The sequence below is a fragment of the Cervus elaphus genome, chromosome 13, assembly GCF_910594005.1.
Source record: "Cervus elaphus chromosome 13, mCerEla1.1, whole genome shotgun sequence".
Lineage (NCBI taxonomy): Eukaryota > Metazoa > Chordata > Mammalia > Artiodactyla > Cervidae > Cervus > Cervus elaphus.
Window position 1 is genome coordinate 10,304,893 of NC_057827.1, and position 21,221 is coordinate 10,326,113.

The following is a 21,221-nucleotide window of genomic DNA, read 5'->3' on the forward strand; positions in this document are numbered from 1 at the left end:
TGATCTCTTGTCACATTCTTCTTTTTCTGTTGTTTTTCCTTTTCTTTTATACTCCTTTAAAAATGTGAAAACCATTCTTAACTCAAGGGGCTGAGCAGCTTTAGTCCCTAGGCTGAGTTGTAATTTGCCAAACCCTGTTGCAGATGTAACCAGAAGTCATTTGAAGACATTTCAAAGCAACTGGCTACTGTTAAAATTGGCTAAGCACAGAATTGTGTTTCTTGTATTTAACCATAATTAGACATGTAAATCTAGTTCTAAGGGTAAAGATTATTATATGTGCTTCAGAGTAGCAAATGACTTAGCAGAAGGAGGATTATGCCAGTTCTTCCATGTGTTGCTCTCTAAATGTAGCCGTCTCTGTTATAATCACCTCCTCCTCCAATCATATCTCAGTAACCTTCCTGAAAATTAAGACCACATTGGCTGTGACTTTAAAACTTTATGCTACTCTGTTCTTCTAGCCCTCTAGTTCAACTGCCTTTGGTGTGTGTCCACCATAAAAACAGCTTCATTGAGTTACTAAAAGGGAGATTTAGGTGTTAGGACTGGGAATAAGCACCGTGTTGTTCCTGCCTACCCTGACATTGATATGACATAGGTTCCCTAGGTGACCTGGACAAACCACTTAATGCTTTGTTTTCTATCCTCAACTGTAACATGAGAAGTCATATTTATACCTTAGGATATATTATGATATATATATATATACATATATATGATATATCATATGAATATATATATATATATATATATTCATTACTGTTTGAAACTGTTCTGAGGTCCACAGGTAAAAAGAAGGATAATAAAATGTCAAACTCAAGTCCCTACATGGGTAAACTATGAGAACAGCTTCATGGTGTTAATGATCATGAATCATTCTTAATTTAAAAGTCATGATCTAACTTGAGGTTCAGTGAGCAAGGCCAGTACCTTCTATCAGCTGGTGGTAGAAACAACATTGAATAATAGTATAGGGCCTATTTTTGATGTTCTCCAGGAGTACCTATTCCATAGCTTCTTTGAATATTTTGTTTTAGTGTTCGTCCTCTCAGTTAAGTTCTAATTCAACTCACCCAGACAGAGTACAAATTTTCCCCCTGTTTAGACCTTCCAAAAGATGGAGACTGAACAAAAGAGTTATTGGGTCATTTCCTAGTTCTTTCTTTGCAAGGAAGAACAGCCTCAACATCTACAGTTTTTACTCATAGGCAGTCTTGTGCCTTCTTCATGTATCTTTATGATCCTCTTTTTCTACATGTTAAGCTTGGATCCAGGACCCAACACTTTAACAGTATCTTGACTGCAAAGGAGAGAGGTAACTGTCTGATATCCATCTTTGCACAGTCCAGGATAGGTGGCATGTACATGGGCCCAAAGAAGTGCTACTTTGCCAACTCAGGTGGCTCTCTTCCCATCTATGCACATCTCCAGCTTCCTGCCAGGCCTGGCTGTGGACCCTTCAAACAGCTCCCTATACTCCAAGCCCTGTAAGCTTCTGGCTTTCTCCCCATGCCCAAGTTGTGCCTCGCCGGCATGCCAGCCTTCCATTTCAGCAGCGAAGGCTACTTCCTTTTGGGCCTCTGCTAACACAATAGCCTGATCACATTCCTACCCCTTGGTAAATAGGGAAAAGTATGGAAAATGCAGTGTAAACCATTCCTGAAGTGTAATAAGCTGCTTCTCTTGTTCTAGATGGACCTTGACTTTCCTGGGAGATTTCAGTTCTAAAACTGGCAGGCCTAAGCCACACTTCTGCCCAGCTTCCACCCCCAACTTCAGACACTTTCCCATTCAGCCTTGAGCTACAATGGATAATGCAAGAGAATCCTCATTACATTAATACCACATTAAACAGCACTTTCTGTAATTCTTTTTATGCAACACAAATCATATGAACACTACAGACTAGCATGAAGTAAGCAGGAAAAATCAAGTGCTTGAAACTCTGCTTCAACCAGGTTAGGGCCCTAAGGGCTGCCTCTTAACTCCATTCTCTGTATCATCCGCCTGAAAGTAGCTGCCTTGATTGCAGCGTGCCCAGCCCAGCCCCGGGCTTCACTCATATCCCAGCCTTTCTTCACTCCAGCTCTCCTCCCAGTTAAATGGAGGAGTTCAATAAATGTCAAGCTAACGTACATGCTAAAAGTAGTTATGCTAATTTGTAGTGCTTATGTAATATTACACTTGTAATATTGTAATACAAGAGTAATATTACAGTCATTCTAACTAATTTTTTAAATGTTGTATTATGCAAGGTTCCAAACATATGACAAGGTAAAGAATATAATGGGCCCAATGGACCCACCATCAAGCTTTAATAGTTATTAATGTGGCCAATCTTATTTCATCTACTTCTTATCCATAACCCAACCCCCACCAAGATTTTGAAGCAAATCCCAGATATAATTTAACTTATAGATATTTAATTTTACATGACTATCACCCTATCTGAATGCAATTTCTTTCTGTTTTCTCAGTCTGCTAAGATGTTTTCTTATGCCGGATGGAAGCAAACCTGTAACACCCTGTTTTTCATCTTCTCCACCGTGTTTTTGATCAGTCGCCTCATTATTTTTCCCTTCTGGTGAGTAGACAAGGTGCTGTGCATGCCTTTGGTCACTATGCTGAGGTGCCCTTGCATGCTGTTCAGGTTGGGGCATTGCCCTTTTTTTCTCACACTGATCTCCAGCTATTTGTGCCAGGTTTAGCTGGACAGAAGAATGTGAAGGGGCCATTTGTATAGATAATTAAAACCACACCTTCCAGTGTGAAAGGCTTGCTACAAAGGAAGATAAAAGATGTGTGACCAATGGAAAGCAGCATCTCATACTTTGTGTCTGCTTTCATGAACATGGATCTTTTTTGTGATTAACAACTTTTCCAGTTATTCAGTGAAATGTCATTGGTCAATTATCAGTTCTTTAAAAGAGAGGCAAATTCTGTGTTAAAATTGCAATAGTTATAACCACCATTAATTGAATGCCAGGCATTGGATTAGGCCCTTATACATCTTGGCACTAGCTATACAGCAAACCATAAAGATGAGTGTCATCACTTCCACTTCACATTTGAGGAAACTGATGCTGATTTCATTCTTCATGATCTCTGGTCCTAACAGTGGTTTGGACCACTGGCTCTTGCTCAGTCTGTTGCTTTTGTTTAGCCAAGAGCTGGCAATGTAGAACTTACGTTGTGTCTCTCCTGACAGCCTTTCCTTCAGCAAGTGTAATTTCCCATGTGTCGATTGACAGAAACCAGAGGAAAAATGTGAGGAAGACTTTAAGGGTTTGGAAAGAACAGCTTAAAACTAACTGTAGTTTGGGGCTAGCCTAGGCGTTTCAGATACTCTCAACAGAAAAACTAGTGTTGTTGGAAGTCCTAGGTTCCAGGGAAAAGAGATGGAGACCCAGGATGGAGACACAAGATTCCTTGTGAGAGGAGAGCACACAGGAAGACTGCTTAGAGCGTTCAGTGGGTGCTGGCCACTCTGCGGAAGCCAGCTGCGTTCTTTAACACAGGACTGGGTGTCTTGCTTAGATACTTTTTCTAGATAGGAACATCAGAGTGCAGTGACGAATTTCATGGGTACAAGTCAGTCCTGGCTGCAGACTTATTACCTGTGTGATCTTGTACAGGTTAGATCAATTTTCTCTGCTTCAGTTTCTCATCTGTAAAATGTAAGGATTGTCACGAAGCTTAAGTGAGATAATAAATATTAAATAGCCTAGAACAGTGTCTGGAACATAGTAAAGACTCAGTAAATGCCAGCTGTTATTACTGAAATTACTAATGAGTCTCTGAGAATTTGAAGTTTAATCCAGAATCAAATTTTAGATGCATGTTTAAGATGCTCTTCTTGGTTTATGAATCATACTACCATCACTTTCACTTTGGCTGATCAAGTGTATTTGTAAAATTAGAATATTGTACAATATTGATAGGATAAGAATTGACTTGCAGATAGCAGTTAAGTTGTGGCTTTTTAGTGTCACTTTCATGGTGCTCTGAATCTAGCATATGCCCACTGCTTATTTTGTTTCAAAGGTACCATGTGTTCCAATTATTTATAGCTGTGTAACAAACCTTCTAAAAAGCTTAGTGGCTTAACACAGTAGTGAGCAAATTTTTTCTATAAAGGGCCATAGAATAACTGTTTTAGACTTTAAGAGCCATATATGGTCTCTGTTGCATGTTTTTCTTTGTTTTGTTCTATTTCTTTTACAATCCTTTAAAAATGTACCAAACCCAGCTTAGATCACTGGCTGTAGAAAAAAGCTCTACAGGCCAGACTTTATCAGTGAGCCATAGTTGACAGGCTTCTCTCTTAAAATAACACATTATTATTATCATTATTATTACCTTTTATGGATCTCGGAGTTAACTGACCTCATTTACATGGTTTTCACTCACGTGGTTACAGTCAGATGGTAACTGGACAGTAGGAGTTAGTGTTTTCTTGAAGGCTTCCTCAGGCACAGGGTTCAGGTGACACCCATGACATCAACTGGTTGATGTTGGTTGTTGGTTGAGACTGCTGCAGGCCTGTCAGCTGGATTGCATGCCCATGCCCCTTCACTGACCTGACCTCCTCCTAGGACAGCAGATGGATTTTAAGGGTGAGCAGTTCAAGAGAGAGCTTGGCAGATGCCGTGTTTCCTTTTGTAACTCAGCTTCAGATGTCATAGCATGTCGTGTCCAACCTCATTTTCTTCATTGGATCCAGGTCACTAAGCCCAGTTCATATTTAAGGGAAGTAAAATTAGCCTCCATTTCTTGTTGGGCGTACTTTCAAATAATTTATAAACATATTTTAAAAACACATACCATGGAAGTTCTCAGTCTAGAGAACCCTCTGAAAAGTTTCTAAGTATTGCTTTGTGATATTGGTTGATTTGTGATTCAGCAACAAAGGATCTCACCTAGAACTTTACTTTAATGTCTCAAAATCAACAGGCAAGCTTACCCTAGCCTCACAGACAGTTGAACATCAGGTTAGGGTTGAGTGATTGGGAGACGGTATGTTACTTTCCCACACACCCTCAACTTTAAAATCCTAGACATAAGAACTCATTCTCTTGCCAGCGTTTCTGGATTTCAAGGAGAATTAGTTACATGCATTTGGCATTTTCTTGATCTTGATATTTTGCTGAATTCAGCAGCTCACTGCAGAGGGCAGCCAATACCACGGTTTGCTGTCTTCAGAGAGTTGGGCTGCAAATAAACCAGTATTAGTAGACTTGAGTATAAAAATTTCTTGTGGGTGAAATTTTTTCTGTACTGATGTTGACTGATCCTCATTTGGAGGGTTAAAGAAAACCTCAACAAGCTATTGGAAGTTTGGGAGCTGGGTTTTTCATGGTTTTCAAAAGCATTGGTTGTAGTGTATTACTCTGGCTTAAATAGCTATCCCATCAGCTTGAACCTGTTACACAACCATCTTGTGGTGCCAAAGAGGAAAAGTCAGTTCCTTGTTGTTAGTCTGGCTCCAGACATCTGTCTAAAATTTGTAACTCTGCAGATTCACTTCTTAAGGACATTTTATTAGTCCAGATTTGTTGGGAATTTACCGTGGACCAAACAAGGTGCAGACAAGAGGCCCATTTCAAAAGTCAGACATTTTAGAGGTGCTGTGGGAGGCGGTTCGCCATCCAGTTGCTCTGTTCTTCCCAGTTGTTTTGTTGCACGTTTTGTGGTGAGATGAAGGACTGAGTGTGGAGAAGGCTGCTGGGTGGTGCCATCTGAAAGGGATCTGAAACCTGAGGAAGAGAACAGGAGTTTGACATCACATGTGTCTTTCTCTTTCTTCTCCTTTCCCCATTATTCCCTCAGCTTCATGAATTTCCTTATGTGTTTGTACAACTGTGTTGCCAGTTCTCCTCTCCTCCAGTTTTCAGGGAACTTATTTATAGCCATTTTTCAGTCAATGTCAGCAAGAGTTAACTGCTTTGATTTTCTAAGCATTGCTACTGTCAACATGAGGTAGACATTCCCGTTGGCACTGGCCAAACTGCTTTAATTTCTTGGTTACCCTATTTATTTGTGTTTTTCTTCAAAAGCGTTTAAGTTTCAGGCTTATGTTTTTCACTTTGTATTCCCATCTATTGTATTAAAATAATGGCTGCTATATTTGCGAATTATTGGATGTATCTCTCTACTTTATACAAATACCACCTGAAAATCATTCCCCAACCCAGGGATCCAACCCAGGTCTCCCGCATTGCAAGCGGATTCTTTACCAACTGAGCCACCAGGGAAGCCCATTCAGTGAAAAAGATCCTCCTAAGGTCAGATAAATGATTCCCCTGAATCCAGACAGTTTTTCTCCTTAAATAAAAAGACATTGATTTAGTCCAAGATGGTTGATCTGAAGGGAAGGAACATGTTTCAGCTGATGTTTACAGGTAGCAATGCTGGGTCATTCCTTCATTTCTTGAACTCATCATTAGATGTTCTGAGGAGCTCACAGATAGATGAGATGCAGTTCCTAGCCTGCAGGAGTTCATGATGGCAGTAGAAGAGATCTTTGTATCCACCACCTTATTCATATATTTGAGAAGTATTAATACTGACCTGTATTTTTTGAATATTCCAAAAATAAAATAATAAAACATTTCTTTCAAATCAAAACTACAGTAAGATATCTCCTCACACTGTTCAGAATGGCTTACCATCTTTAAAAAGTCTACAAATAACAATTGCTGGAGAGGATGAGGAAAAAAAGGAACCCTCCTATATTCCTCCACTGTCAGTGGGAATGTAAATTGGTGCAGCCACTAAGGAGAACAATATGGAAGCTTCTTAAAAAGCTAAAAATAGAGCTACCATGTAATCTTATAATCCCACTCCTGGGCATATAGGAAAAGACGAAAATTCTAATTCAAAAAAATACATGTACCTCAGTGTTCATAGCAATACTATTTATAATAGTCACAACATGAAAGCAATCTAATTTGTCCACTGACAAATTAATAGATAAAGAAGATGTGGTACATATATACAATGAAATATTACTTAGAAGTAAAAAGGAATGAAATAATACCACTGTAGCAATATGGATGGACTTAAAGAGATTATCATACTAAGTGAAATGTCAGAGAAAGAAAAATATCATATTATATCACTTATATGTAGAGTCTAAAAAATGATACAAATGAACTTACAAAGCAGAAATAGACTCACAAACATAGAAAATAAAGTTATGGTTACCTAAGGAGAAAGTGAGGGAGGGATAAATTAGCGATCTGAGGTTAACAGATACATACTACTATATTTAAAACAGGTAAAAGGCTAAGGCCTACAGAGGAATCGTATTCAATATCTTAAAATAACCTATAATGGAAAAAAATCTGAAAAAGAACAGATACATATATGTATATAGCTGAATGACTTTGCTATCCACTTGAAACTAACACAGCATTGTGAATTAACTATACTTCAATTTTAAAAATGGTTAAAAAATAAAACATTTCTAGCTGTGAAAAATAAACAACTTCCTCACCTCCAAGGATACGTATGCTAGTGGTAACTTTATTTCGCCACCACTGGTTCACGGGACCTTGGGCTTCATCTTTTGATGATCCAGGTCTCACTGGTATCAAAAAATGGTACCCTGAGAAGCCTCATATGAAAAAGAATTTTGTGGGCGATAAGACAGTATAAACCCTTGAAATGGCTGTTAAAGAGAGAGGACAGTTTTAACAAGACACAACAGAGCCAAAAGCCTCTAGCAGTGCTCTCAGGTGATGTCCATCAGAGGGAGACTAGAGTGAGGACAAGATAATCTTTTTCTTTCCTTTTAATGCCTGAGGCCTCAGTTCTAAACAGTCAGTCAGGGGCAAGCCAGGGTCTGCCAGTGTCCCAGTCAGCTTCCACGCCCGCTTGGAGTGTCAGTGTCCTTCCCTCAGTCACCAGAGGAGACGAGGGACTGCGCCAGGCCAGAGGGCTTTGTTGTAGCTGGGGCTGCTCCCTGGGATTGCCCTGCAGATGCCTATCTCAGAACTAGACTTTCCAGTCACACGGCTTCTGGAGGAGACAGCACAAGTCACCGGCAAGTGTTTGCTCAGAGTCTCCCTCGCGGGCGGGAGTCGGGGGGCGGTGGGGGGGAATGGGGCGGCAGGCGGGGGGATGGGGGGGGTTGCGGGCGGAGGTGGGGGAGCTTCTCCCACACCCCACCGGCTTGGCACTTCTGCTGCTGTTTGTAAACTTATGAAAGACAACTACCACAGTCCATAGAACTTTAGAATGAGGGGCTTTATTCATTATTTAGTGCAACCCCTTTATTTGTTTGTTTGTATGGAAATCACTTCAAGCTTGCAGAATAATTTCAAGCATATTACAGAGAACTCGTACCTGTTCCTTTTACCCAGATTTACCAATTAACATTTCCCTGGTTTGCTGTATTTATTTCTTTTTCTCTCTCAATACACACACACACATACACGCTCACGTGTGTGTGTATATGTGTATATATATATACACACACATTTTTTTCTGAACCATTTAAAGTTGAAATCATCATGCCCTTTTAATCCTAAATAGTTCAATGTGTGTTTCCTAAGGACAAGGACATTCTTCTACGGAATCTTCCATCAATTTTAAGAAAGGTAGCAATCTACCAGATTTGGCCAGGATCACATTTTGCATTCAGGTGTCATCTGCCTGAAATAGTCCTTCTTGTGCTAGGTACTTCTTGCCTTTCATGTCATAGACATTGTCGAAGAATTGCAACTTGGTTTATTTTTCACGTGAGAAGTTAAGATAGTTCTAGGATCGCACAGCTAGTTATGAAAGGATCAAGACTAGAAACAGGACATTTGAAACACAAAACAAGTATGTTTCCAACTAAGTTACTTAATTTGATAAGATAGACATGGCTGCCTTGCCTAAGTTTTAGAAAGTTTTCTTCAGCTATTTGGTCATTTTGAAATATAAGCTGTCTCTAAAATGTAAGATAGGCAATTAAACACCTATAGAACCAATATTTGTTATCCTGTAAAGGCTTAATACTTACACCCACAATTAGCAAGAAAAAAAGACCTTTAATTTTTATTAGAAAAAAACAATTTTTGGTGGTTGCCTTATCCAGCCCAACAAAACCAACTATTTATACCAACAATGTGATTTTTTCAAACCATGTAAACTTTAGCAATTGAAAGAGTAAAGATGGGTAACAAAACCCAAAACAGAGAAAAGGCCAAGCTTTGCCATCCATAGGCACCATGGTAGTGTGTCCATTTGGACAGGTTAAAGACTAGTGTACAGAGCAGAACTGAGGAGTATTCTCTGCAAAAGGGGAGATTCCATAGGCCCCACAAGGTAAATGTGCAAGTGTTTCTGTGTTCACAGATGTCTGCATACCTGATACATGTGTGTTCAGGACACATACTTGATACACATGTGTTTGGGCCACACAAAATTTAGACAGGCAGATATGTTTTGTTTTTTTCCTTCCTATTCTTCTTTTGGTAAAGGATGAGAAGAGTTAAGGCTGAGAGATTGGACTATCCTTTAGGTATCATTCTGGATCTCACCCCAAAAGATCTCCCATGATTTCCACTTTTTGTTTCAGTTCAGCTTGTTACCTGCTGACTATGTAAACCTGTGGAGCCTTAAAAAAATATTCATGGCCAGGTTCTAATTCAGACCAATCAAACTGGAATCTATAGACTGGACCCAAACACTGTGTTGCCCTCCATGTGTTATTAACTAGCCCTTTGCAGTCGGAAAGAGAGTGGTGGTGGAAAGTCATCTCATCATAGCGGTGGTCATAATAATGTTATAACTACCATTTTTGAGTGCTCACTGTATGCTAAGCTCTTCCCATTTGTCAACTCATTTAATCCTCATGACAACCTGATGAGGTGAGTTCTGTTTTATTACAGAAGAAACTGAAGCCCAGAGAAGCCAGTAACTTGCTGTAGATGAAACATCTACAAGGAAACCATGGTCCAAATGTAGCAGGCTCCAGCGCCCCTGCCATTGACTGACCTCTCCTCTCTGCAGTGGCTTCTCTGGAGCTGTTTGCATTAAATGGCAGACTCTTCCATTTCTAGAACTCTTAAGTTTGCAAAGCTTACTCTGTGTTTCTCTGGAGCCTCTCAGTCAGAGAGGTGGGGTTAGTTCTACCCAAGGAACAGGAGATTGTATAGTTTGCCAGGCAAAAAATAGCAGCCTCAGTCCCGGAGCCCAGCTCTGATGATGCTAGGCCAAGTATTGTTTTTGTTGTTCAATCGCTAAGTCGTGTCTGACTCTTTGAGACCCCATGGACTGCATACAACACACCAGGCTTCCCTATCCTTCACTATCTCCCGGAGTTTGCTCAAATTCCTGTCCGCTGAGTCGGTGGTACTATCTGAACATCTCATCCTCTGCCACCTCCTTCTCCTTTTGCCTTCAGTCTTTCCCAGCATCAGTGTCCTTTCCAATGAGTCAGCTTTTTGTATCAGGTGGTCAAAGTATTGGAACTTCAGCTTCAGCATCAGTCCTTCCAATGGATATTCAGGTTGATCTTCAGGATTGGCTTGTTTGATCTCCTTGCAGTCCAAGGAACTCTCAAGAGTCTTCTCCAGCACCACAATTCGAAAGCAGCAATTCTTCAGTGCTCAGCCTTCCTTATGATCCAGTTCTCACATCCATACATAACTATTGGAAAAGCCATAGCTTTGAGTATAAGGGCCTTTATTACTCTCCTTCCTAAAACCTGCAGAGCTTCCCAAAGCTCTTACAGGGAAGGCCACACCTCTGACCTTGGCTTTCTAGGCCAGTGGGAGATGACTGCATTCACCAATCCAGCTTCATCTTACACACCCAACCCACGTCACCCCTCCTCCTCCCCATCCCACCCCCTGCCCCCACCCACCTTGCCATACCGGTCTTCTTTTTAGCCCTTGAATTTTCCATAATGCCTCCACCTGAGAGCTTTGTACATGTCACTCTCTCCAACTCTGTCTCCCCTTCAGCTATAGAGAGAAGAGGGAAATCTCCCTTCAGTCAAAACCCTGGAATATTCTCCTTTATTCTTTTCTTTTTTTCTTTGCATGGACCACAGTTAGTTTAATTGTATGTTTAGGTAGTTGTTTACATTCTTGATAGGATGTATAAAGGAGGTATTTTTGAGTAGATTTCTTTGTTAATTTTGACATTGACAAATTCCCATTAGGGGGCCTTGTATGGGACCAGGTCCTGGAGTAGGTGATGGGAGAATACATGTGACATGAAGGCGTCATGGCCACTGCCTGTGGAAAGCTTGCTGACTAATGAGGAGTCAGCTCATATAAGAGCTTTCACTGTAAGGCAGAGTGAATCAGCCCAATGCTCTAAAGAAGCTCGTAGCAGAGGAGCCCTGAAGAAAGTTATAAGAGGTGATCAGGAGAGATTTTTTTGTAGATAAGTCCATGCTTTGACAGGTGAGCATTTCAGATGAAAAAAGGAAGTGCATTCTAGACTGAGAGAGTACAGAATAAGGCACACAGTTGCTTAAAGACCCAGCAAATCATAATAGCAAAGAGGCTTTATTTATATTATTTCCCTTAATCCCTGTGGATGCAGGCACCAAAATGTAAGCCCTACTAGGTCAGGAATTTCAGTCTGCTTTATTCATTCTGGCTCCCACAAAGTGTCTGGTATCATTTTGGTGCTTAATAAATATTTATTGAATGAATAAGGTAGGTACTCATTGCTTCCATTTTACAGTTTAGAATATACACAAAGAAGTGACTCAGCTTACATAGAGTCAGGATTTTAAGAAAATATTGAGGACATATTTTATAATGTTAGGGGTGAGAAAAACATTTTAAAGCATAATTGATAATATTGGTTACAGAAGTGTTTTAAAATTTATTTGTCAAGAAAATTATAAACAAAGTTGTAAAAATCAGACCATGTGATATTATTTAACATGATTAAAAAGTAATGCATTATCCTTAATATATAAAGAGCATTTAGGAGTCAGCAGAAAAAGTAAACATCCCCCCCCCCCCAAAATTGAACAGATACCACAAAGAAGCAGTTCACAAAGTACAAATAATAATAATAATTTAAAAAAACTCATATATATCTTCATTTCACAAGAAATAAATATGTAAATATATAAGCAGTATAATGTTGTTTTAGGTAAAGGCTGTCAGGCTACAATGTTGATCAAGATCCCAGGAAGCAGACACTCTCATATACTGGGTCTAAGAATATAAATTGGTGCAGTCTTGATGGAAAGCATTTAGCAATACACTCCAAAATATAAAATGAATATACTCTTTGATTCAGAATTTTAGCAACTTGGGAGGAAGTGAACAATTTAATCAAAATGTCTTCACAAGTAACATTCTCACAGTGTTCTTCATAATGTAGTGAAAATTTGGAAACAAATGTCTGTCAATAAGAGATTAGCTAAATAAATTATGATATCTGTAAATGGATTTCTGTGCAGTTGTTACATAGAATGGTATATAGTAGGGGCTGGCAATTTGTAGGCAAAATCCAGTTCAGTGAACTATTTTGCTAGTAAAGTTTTATTGGCACACAGCCACACCTATTAATTGATACATTGTTTATAGCTAGTTTCACACTGCACTGGTCACTTGAGCAGTTGCAACAGAGACCAAATGGCCCAGAGGCCTGAAATATTTATTATTTTTCCCTATTAAAAAATGTTTGCTGATCCCTAATTTATAAATATGTTCATTGGCATGGAAAGCTCTCTGTAACATGTTTGGTTGCTAAGTCATGTCCAACTCTTTTTGTGACCCTATGGACTGTAGCCCACCATGCTCCTCAGTCCATAGGATTTCCCAGCAAGAATACTGGAGTGGATTGCCATTTCCTTCTCCAGGGGATCTTCCCAACTTAGAGATCAAAACTCTGCCTCCTGCATTGGCAGGCAGATTCTTTACCCCTGAGCCATCAGGGAAGCCCAAAAGCAGGGTACAAACTCACAAGCATAGTGTGCTCCTATTATATAAGATCATATGGTAACAGGGAAGGGGAAAATACTTTATAAAAATGTGTTTTTAAGAAAGATGTTTTGAATTATGTTTACCAGACATAGCATGTACTGAGTTACCTGTGAGTTGTGAGATTTTAAGTGATTTTTACTTTAACCTCTTCATATTTTCTGTAATTCCTAAGTTTCTAAAAAAAATTATGTAAGTAAAATGGATAAATGACTATTATATTGAGTTCAGAGTTCATATCATTGCTTTTTGAATAAAAGTCTTGAATTAACAACTCACAAAAAAAGGAAATAGAACTACTAAGGGAACTGTCAAAGGTTGCAAATAATGCAAGCTGAAATTGTTTTATTTTTTAAATTAGCAAATTTTAAAGCCAATTGGTGCTGGCTGGAGTGTTTAATAAAACTCTTCTTTCATAAATTGCTTACGATTTTGGAAAATAATATGGCAAAGTCTTATTAGCTTTTAATATAACCTTGAACTTCTGTACTTTTACTGTATACTTTGGAGTAGTATTCTCATGTTTAGGAACATACATATCTAAAGAAATAACCTTTGATTTGGGAAATTGTTCAAACACCTGTTGCAGGAAGGGGGAAAATGGGCTGTTGTCTAACACTCAGAAATGAATTGTCCGAGGAGACACATGTGCTGACAAAGCAAGAGACTTTACTGGGAAGGGGTGCGCGGGCGGACAGCAGCAGGTGAGGGGATCCAGGAGGACTGCTCTGCCACGTGGCTTTCAGCCTCGGGTTTCATGATGATGGGGTTAGTTTCCAGGTTGTCTTTGGCCAGTCATCCTGACTCAGAATCCTTCCTGCTGGTGCACGCATCACTCAGCCAAGATGGATGCCAGAGAGGATTCGGGGAGGTGGTCAGACATGTGGTGTCTCCTTTTGACCTTTCCTGAACTCTTCTGCTTGGTGGTGGCTTATTAGTTCTGTGTTCTTTACCAGGACCTCCTGTCATAAAATAGCTCATGCAAATGGTGGCTCTGGTGCCTGGCCAAGGTGGGCAGGTTTAGTCAGTGTGCTTCCCCTAACAACTCCCCCCTGAGACTTCATACTCAAGATACTTCTTGGGAACTGGGGCAGAGGTCTCTTTCTTCTGTAACTTCTTCCTGCTGTGCATGAGCACAGACCCTGCCTAGCAGAGTAGAAGTCTCTCTTAACCTAAGTCAGGGTATTCTTTGCCTGAAACCAGCATTCATCCTTGTAGGAACAGCAATTTAGCCTGAAACTGTTGGCCTCTGTCAGAGATGAAACAGACAGGGACCAAACAGGAGGCCTAAACGGATGGTGGTCATCACTGGGCCCCAGAAACAGAAGGCAACATTTGGGGTGAGGGCTGCAGGGTGTGTGACTTTCTTCTGATTGGTTGGTGGTGAACACAGAGTGGTACTCCAGGAATCTTGTGTTCAGCCTGAAGTTACCATCCTCCACTTGGGCGGGGCCCTGTTCTGCAGAAGGACTCAAAGATATTGTTATGCATATTTCTTGAGTAGGAACCAGGACTCTGCCTCAAGGCTGTTCCACCGTTTTGATTGCTCCTCCTCTGTTTCTGTATCCCTCCCTTCCCTAATCAGCAACTGTTTGAATCTGCCTTTTGGGACTCAGGGAAGGTCAAGGAGGCTGAATGAAGCCTAGATCCTACAGACAAGAAATGGAGAACACAGAACAGATCTGTACTCTAGAGCCCCACAGAATTCTGCTTAGTTTTAATTCAGGGAATTGTGAAACTATGACTCTGATAACTTCCTGTCAAAATGGGGCATAGGACTGCCTCAGTTTGGAGAACAGTCACTGAACTGGAAGTATTTCTGAGTTCCAAGTCCTAGATCTGAGTTTTGTATGATTAAAATCTCAATCTCTTGGTCTCCCATTTTGGTGTAACAGACTCAACTAGAAGGAATTGGAGTGACAACGGGAATTTTAATAGACAGAATAAATCTCATTTCTTTTCAGAAGAATAAGCATGAAACCAGGTCTGGACCTGGCACTTTAGGGACACTTGTAGCCAGGTAGCCAGTTGCCTAGTTTTATAAAAAGTAAGGTTGCAGTTATTAGCTTCCTACAGACATTGTTCTGAGAATTAGTCTGAAATTACACCCATACTGTGACCTACTTATTTCCATGGATGTCTGAACCATAGCTACTCTATTTTGATTTTTAATTGTGATATTCTCCTTAATAGCCAAAGCAGATATTACAATTAACAATGTTAGTGTTTTTCTAGGTATAAGAAAATGCAAGGATTGGGATTCATAAAATCTTTTCCTGAAAATATCTATCTGAAGGACTGTTCTTCCAGTTTTTCACAGAGCACAGAGTGCCTCATTTTTTTATCTCCACCCTGAACTCCTTTTAGGGGTGTTAAACGTCAGCAGCTGCAGTGGCTATGATTTGATCTTCGCAGAGGTAGATGGCACATGCCAGTTGATAGGGCCCCTTCATGGTCATAAGCTTGACCATGATTTTGGGGGCACATCTCATGACCATTTTGTCCCACGGTACTGAGAATGCTGACAATTCCCAGGTCTGGCAGAGATTTCTCTGACAGGCCTTTCAATGTGCTATTACTGGACTAGGCCATAAAGCAGTATCCAAAATTCTCTGGACCACCTGTCTTACTAACCTCTTGGTCCAGGAAAACATTCCCTCTTATTGCTTCTTCCCATATCTAGAGTTACATTGTTATCATCATCAATCTCATATGAAACTATATATTATCAGAGGCTCAGTCACACACTTGGTAATGTAAGAAACAGCAATTCTGTAAAAAAGGCGAAATACAAATAACATAGCCAGCAGTGTTAGTAAAGTCATAAGTAAGAATTAAGCTAGAGCTTCCATTAGAAGCAGCCCAGTATATCCCAGGTCATCTGACTTAGTCTGTTCCATACAAATCCTTATCTTCCACGGAAATTATATATTGGCACTGTCTATAAGGTACATAACCCAGTTTCCTAGTGTTACTAGATTGATTATCCTTAGTATGACTTATTTGTTCCCAGCATAGAGGAGACTTTAAACCTAAATTATCATAGCCTGGTGTTATCTATATAAATCCATCCTGTAATTGTGGGAGATATTTTTCCTTTGCTGAAACTTTGCTTATTGCTCTGATTGAGCTTGAGTAATAGAAGAAAACTCAAATTTATGGCCAGGGTCAAAGCAGGCATTATTAGTTGGCCAGGTGAGGAGATCCCATCCAGTAGTATCAGTAGTGACCTGAACATGATTATAATTTTCCTTTTAAAGTAAATTTCCTCAGGGCCAACCAATTTGAGCCTTGGCTTGAAGAAATTCACCAAGGTAACCTAGAACTGGACACAGGTAATTGGCCACAATCCCAACAATTGGACTGATTTCTAAAAGTAGCATAGGATCAGGCCTAGGATAGAAAAGCTTTTGATTTATATGCAAAGGTCCAAGAAGTTGAGAAAACATTATAAATGGTTGTATGAATCAGGTGCAACATCCTGGGCAAACTGTCTCTCTCTGATGTTGTCTTCTTCTCATCCTGGTGTAGTGCAGTTTCTCCTCTGGGTGTCATTTTATGGTGAGATAAGGTCAGCTGTCCTCTCTATAGACTAGTCCAGTATAAGGGCCTTTGGAAGTGGAAATTAATCTAAGAGTCAGTTTACCTTCAATTTCACTGTGAATGAGCTAGTTAAGAGCACCTGATAAAAACGTCCTTCCATCCAGATTGGAGACAGTCCATTAAATTATGTCCTTTTCCAGTCCTGGTTGTAGGTTGTGAGGCATCTGTTCTTCGTCCAAAGATAGATTACTGAGATAAGCTTCAGAAACAAACTTAGGGTGTCTCTTAATAATTCAAGTAAATTTTGCATTAATATACCCTAACAGCAAAGAACTATCCAGGAAATGGATCTTAGTAGATACAGACCTTCATTAACAAACTGAGATTTAACATTTATTGAAACATCTTTTTCTCCCTAAAATCACCCTCATTTTTACCAGATATAACCAAATTAAGACTAGTTTGTTTGCGAAATAGTTCTGGTCTCAATAAACCTGACCTGATGATTTATATAACCATAATTGATCATAGACTTTTTGCTTTGCTGCAACTTTTATAGAGTCTCAGACTGAACTTTTAAAATAAAATCTTTCAGGGCTAGGAAAGTCATGCCAAAGGCTTATCACAGATTTTGCCTAACAAATCTGGGTGAAGTCTTCACTTTTCAAGGTCTCAAAAATTCCTTGAGATTTCTGTACTTGCTAGTGACATAACCTTCCTAACTTATCTGGTAAAGTTATTGGAAACCTAAGAGTTTCCATCTCTGGAGGGGTCAGATAGAAAAGATAATAATTTCCATTTGTTTATAATTTTACCAAATTAATGTCATAATTAGCTTGAGGTGAATATTTCCCCTACTCCTGGAAAACACTGATTCAAACCTGTAAATTTTTTCAGATAGAAACCATAAAAGTTATAAGCATATTCACCAGTTCAGTCCTTTTGTTAACCTTTGTAAAGTCATCAGGTTTCCCATTAGAATACCAGAACATGACAGAATTTTAGGAACTCCATATGAGTTCTGCTGCTGCTGCTGCTAAGTCGCTTCAGTCATGTCCTACTCTGTGCGACCCCATAGACAGCAGCCCACCAGGCTCCCCCGTCCCCGGGATTCTCCAGGCAAGAATACTGCAGTGGGTCGCCATTTCCTTCTCCAATGCATGAAAGTGAAAAGTGAAAGTGGAGTTGCTCAGTCATGTCCAACTCCCAGCGACCCCATGGACTGCACTCTACCAGATTCCTCCATCCATGGGATTTTCCAGGCAGGAGTACTGGAGTGGGGTGCCATTGCCTTCTCCGCACGTAAGTTCTAGGATATCTATATTAGTAACATTTATCATACAATACAACCTGAGAGGATTTATTATGCATTTGATAATAATTCCTTTGTAATTTAACCAACCAAATAAACACAACTAGTTTAATATATCTCTCTTTGGGATGTTTCAGGGGCCCTCTGAAGCATCCCAAAGTTAACTAGAGGTCAAAAGAACTTCAATAGAATTTGATTTAGGAAATTTTGTCCCCAAAAAATCAAAAGGGTTTAGAACAGTCAGTCAGATTTAGCCAATGCTGGTGGGTGTGTCACTTAGCTTGCATGTGTCACAATGGGTATAAATACCAAGGCTCAAAGTCTAGTGAAAGTGGATTCTGCCATCTTGGACTTCGTTGGTTCTAACCAGTTTTCCTGTGGCTAAGTCATTCCTAACAAAATCTACTTACCCAACTAATTGTAATCCAATCTTAGAAAATCCTTATCATGCATAACTCACTCATTTCACTTCTTTTTCATTTCTCACAACTTTTCTTACTAAAAACACTTCTCTGAAAGTTTTTTTCCACATTGTGTTTGTTCCTTTTCTTGTTAACAAGTTTGTTTAACAGACAGAATACAGTCTTATTTGACCTCTAGTAAATCTAGGTACAACAGAAGTGTTATAGTTACTGATGGTTCTAAAGACATGTCTATATAACCACTATTAATTTAATATTGAATATTTCCTAGTTCACATGAACCTGAAATTCATTTAGCTTAATTTGGAATTGTTTGCTTTGTAAGCACTTACATTTGTTTAAGCCATTTAAATAGAGCTCATTTACAAATTAATCTCAACAATATTATCCAGAGACAAAGACACATACTGAGACACACACATATCCAGACAACCACAACACAAGATTTGGCTTCATTTTCTAAACTTAGTCATGAATCAGATATTACAATATAAAATTCACTAGTTTATAAATAACAGTTGGGATAAATAACATATTTAAAAGCTTCTTCCCATTTGCCCTTCAGTCTTAAGAATTAGAGATGGTCTAGATTAGTGTCCCTGAGAGCCTGATCTCAAGGCAAGGAAGAGAAAACCAAGCTCTAACAAAACAGCATCAGGTCTAAAGAAAATGGCAGCCACACAAAGCAAAATGGCCATCATAAATCACAACACAGAACACATACACATACCCAACCATCCCAATCAGACACTCCCTTAAAGGCAAGATTATATTCTCTCAGAAAACCTCCTATAGAGACAGAACTTCAGATCCAAGTTCTAACAGAGTGAATGAAAGTAATCTCAAGTCTTCAAAGATTTCAAAGGGAGGAAAGGAAGCTAGGCTGAAGGAAGACGGGGTAGGAGGCGGGATGGGGGAGCAAAAGGGGTGACCTTATAGACGTCTCTTGCCACCTGCAGATACTCAGGTGTTATGGGACTTCTGGACCTCCAGAGAAGGGAGGACTAGAAATCGGCCCTACCAGAAACCAGGACAGACCAGAACAGAATCAGAATTCTAGTTCTCTCCCAAGCAGAGGTCATTGGCCTCTGATCCTCAGCTCAGTCTGAGGCCCTTTGAGCAGACTCCTGGGTCTAAGACTGGGGGACTAGAAAAAATGGTAGGATAGGAAGGGTTAAGGAGAGGGAAGGTGAGAGAGGTCAATAAAGTCTCTTGTTCCTTACCTGGTCTGGGCACCCTGGCCAGTTGTCTGCGTCAGGAGGAGACCAAGGACAAAAGGGTCCTGGTTGGAGCTGCTGGGTCTGGTCCATCAGCAGGCAAGCGGTCCCCAAGCACCCTGAGTGGTCAGCATGTCAGTCGTGGTGAAGAAGAGTCCCCACCAGAGTCACCATTTGTTGCAGGAAGGGGGACCCCTTCCAGGGCCCAGAAGCAGGCTCTTGTTTAACAGCCAGAAACGAATTGTCTGAGGAGACACATGTGCTGACAGAGCAAGAGGTTCTGTTGGGAAAGGGCCCCCGGGCGGAGAGCAGTCGGCTGAGGGAACCCGGGGGGCTGCTCTGCCCCATGGCTCGCGGTCTCAGGTTTTATGGTGATGGGATTAGTTTCTGGGTGGTCTCTGACCAATCATCCTGACTCAGAGTCCTTCCTGGTGGTGCGCACATCGCTCCGCCAGGATGGATGCCAGTGAGGAGGATTCTGGGATGTGATCAGGTACATGATGTCTCCTTTTCACCTTTCCCAGACTCTTCCGGTTGGTGGTGGCTTATTAGTTCCATGTTCCTTACCAGGACCTCCTGTCGTAGAACATCTCATGCGAATGGTGACTATGGTGCCTGGCCAGGGTGGGCGGATTCAGTCAGTGTGCTTCCCCTAACACGCCAAATTGTTCAAACAGTGTAAACTTTTTTTAAAAAAAAAACATAAAGTGGGGGTTTATTTAAGTAAGGATACGCTCTCAGGGAGAGTGAGCAGGCAGGTGAGGAGCTGCCACACTGGATTTCTTTGGTAAACTGGTTATGATGGGCATAGTAATGAAGGGGCAGGATATTCACTAAGGAGGAATTTGAGGGGGGCATCTTCCCCAATTTTCATGCCTGCTCCATTTTCCTGAGAGGAGGAGGGATTTTTGTCCTTATTTAGCTTAGATCAGAAGTGTCAGTGCATCATGGGTACTTCTTATCTATAAGGCTAATTTTATTTGTAATAAGATCATAATGAGCAAAAGGTTACATTTGGACACAGGAGATTCCCACCTTTTCCCACCTTTCTTTGTCTTCTGTTCAGACCCTTATCATCCAATTTCGTATCAGTCTGAGGATTTCTGCTTTGCTTTGTCTGCCTATGGATCCCTGCTGTTTACAAGCTGCGTGATTTCCTGCCACCTGGTCCCTGTCCCCATTTCTCTGCTCATATCTAGCTACCTGCATGCTATAAGATTTCCCCCTCAAGGAGTCTGGATTCTTAAAACCTTATAAGTAGCAGAGGGACTGATGGTCCATCTTCTGTAACTGCTTCAAGCTGACCATGGGCATTGTCCCTACCTGTGGGTCCAGATCTCCTTGCTGTTTGTCAGAGATAGGGTTCTAGGGATTGTGTGTAAACTGTTTTTGATTTAAAGCTAAATGAAACTGAACATAAGATCCCACAAGTGATACTTTTACCACAATGGCAAAGTCTCTACAGAATAATAATAAGTGCTGCTGAAGATGAGCAGCAACTGGCATTCTCATTCTTTGCTGATTGGGATGCAAAATAGCCATTTTGGAAAACAAGTTTTCAGTTTCTTGGAAAGTTAAGCATATGCTTGGCAGTGTGATACCCAGTAATCCCACCTGTATGTATTTACCCTTGAAAAATGAAAACTCACGTGCACACAAAAACATATATATTACATAAATATTTATAGCAGTTCTGTCCACAATTGTCAAAAACTGGAAAAAAATGCAAATGGTGACTAATGGGTATACCCACACAATGGAATACCACTCACTAGTT

The 21,221-nt window shown here is 40.3% G+C and overlaps 1 protein-coding gene across 2 annotated transcripts in view; it reads left to right on the forward strand.

The window, feature by feature from the left end:
- Positions 1-21,221, forward strand: part of CERS3 (ceramide synthase 3) — a 147,711-nt gene that overhangs the window by 70,580 nt on the left and 55,910 nt on the right. For both annotated transcript variants that reach the window (XM_043922615.1, XM_043922616.1), the window contains exon 9: positions 2,481-2,587. In XM_043922615.1, coding sequence (XP_043778550.1) covers positions 2,481-2,587 — 107 coding nt within the window. The remainder of the gene's footprint in view (positions 1-2,480; positions 2,588-21,221) is intronic.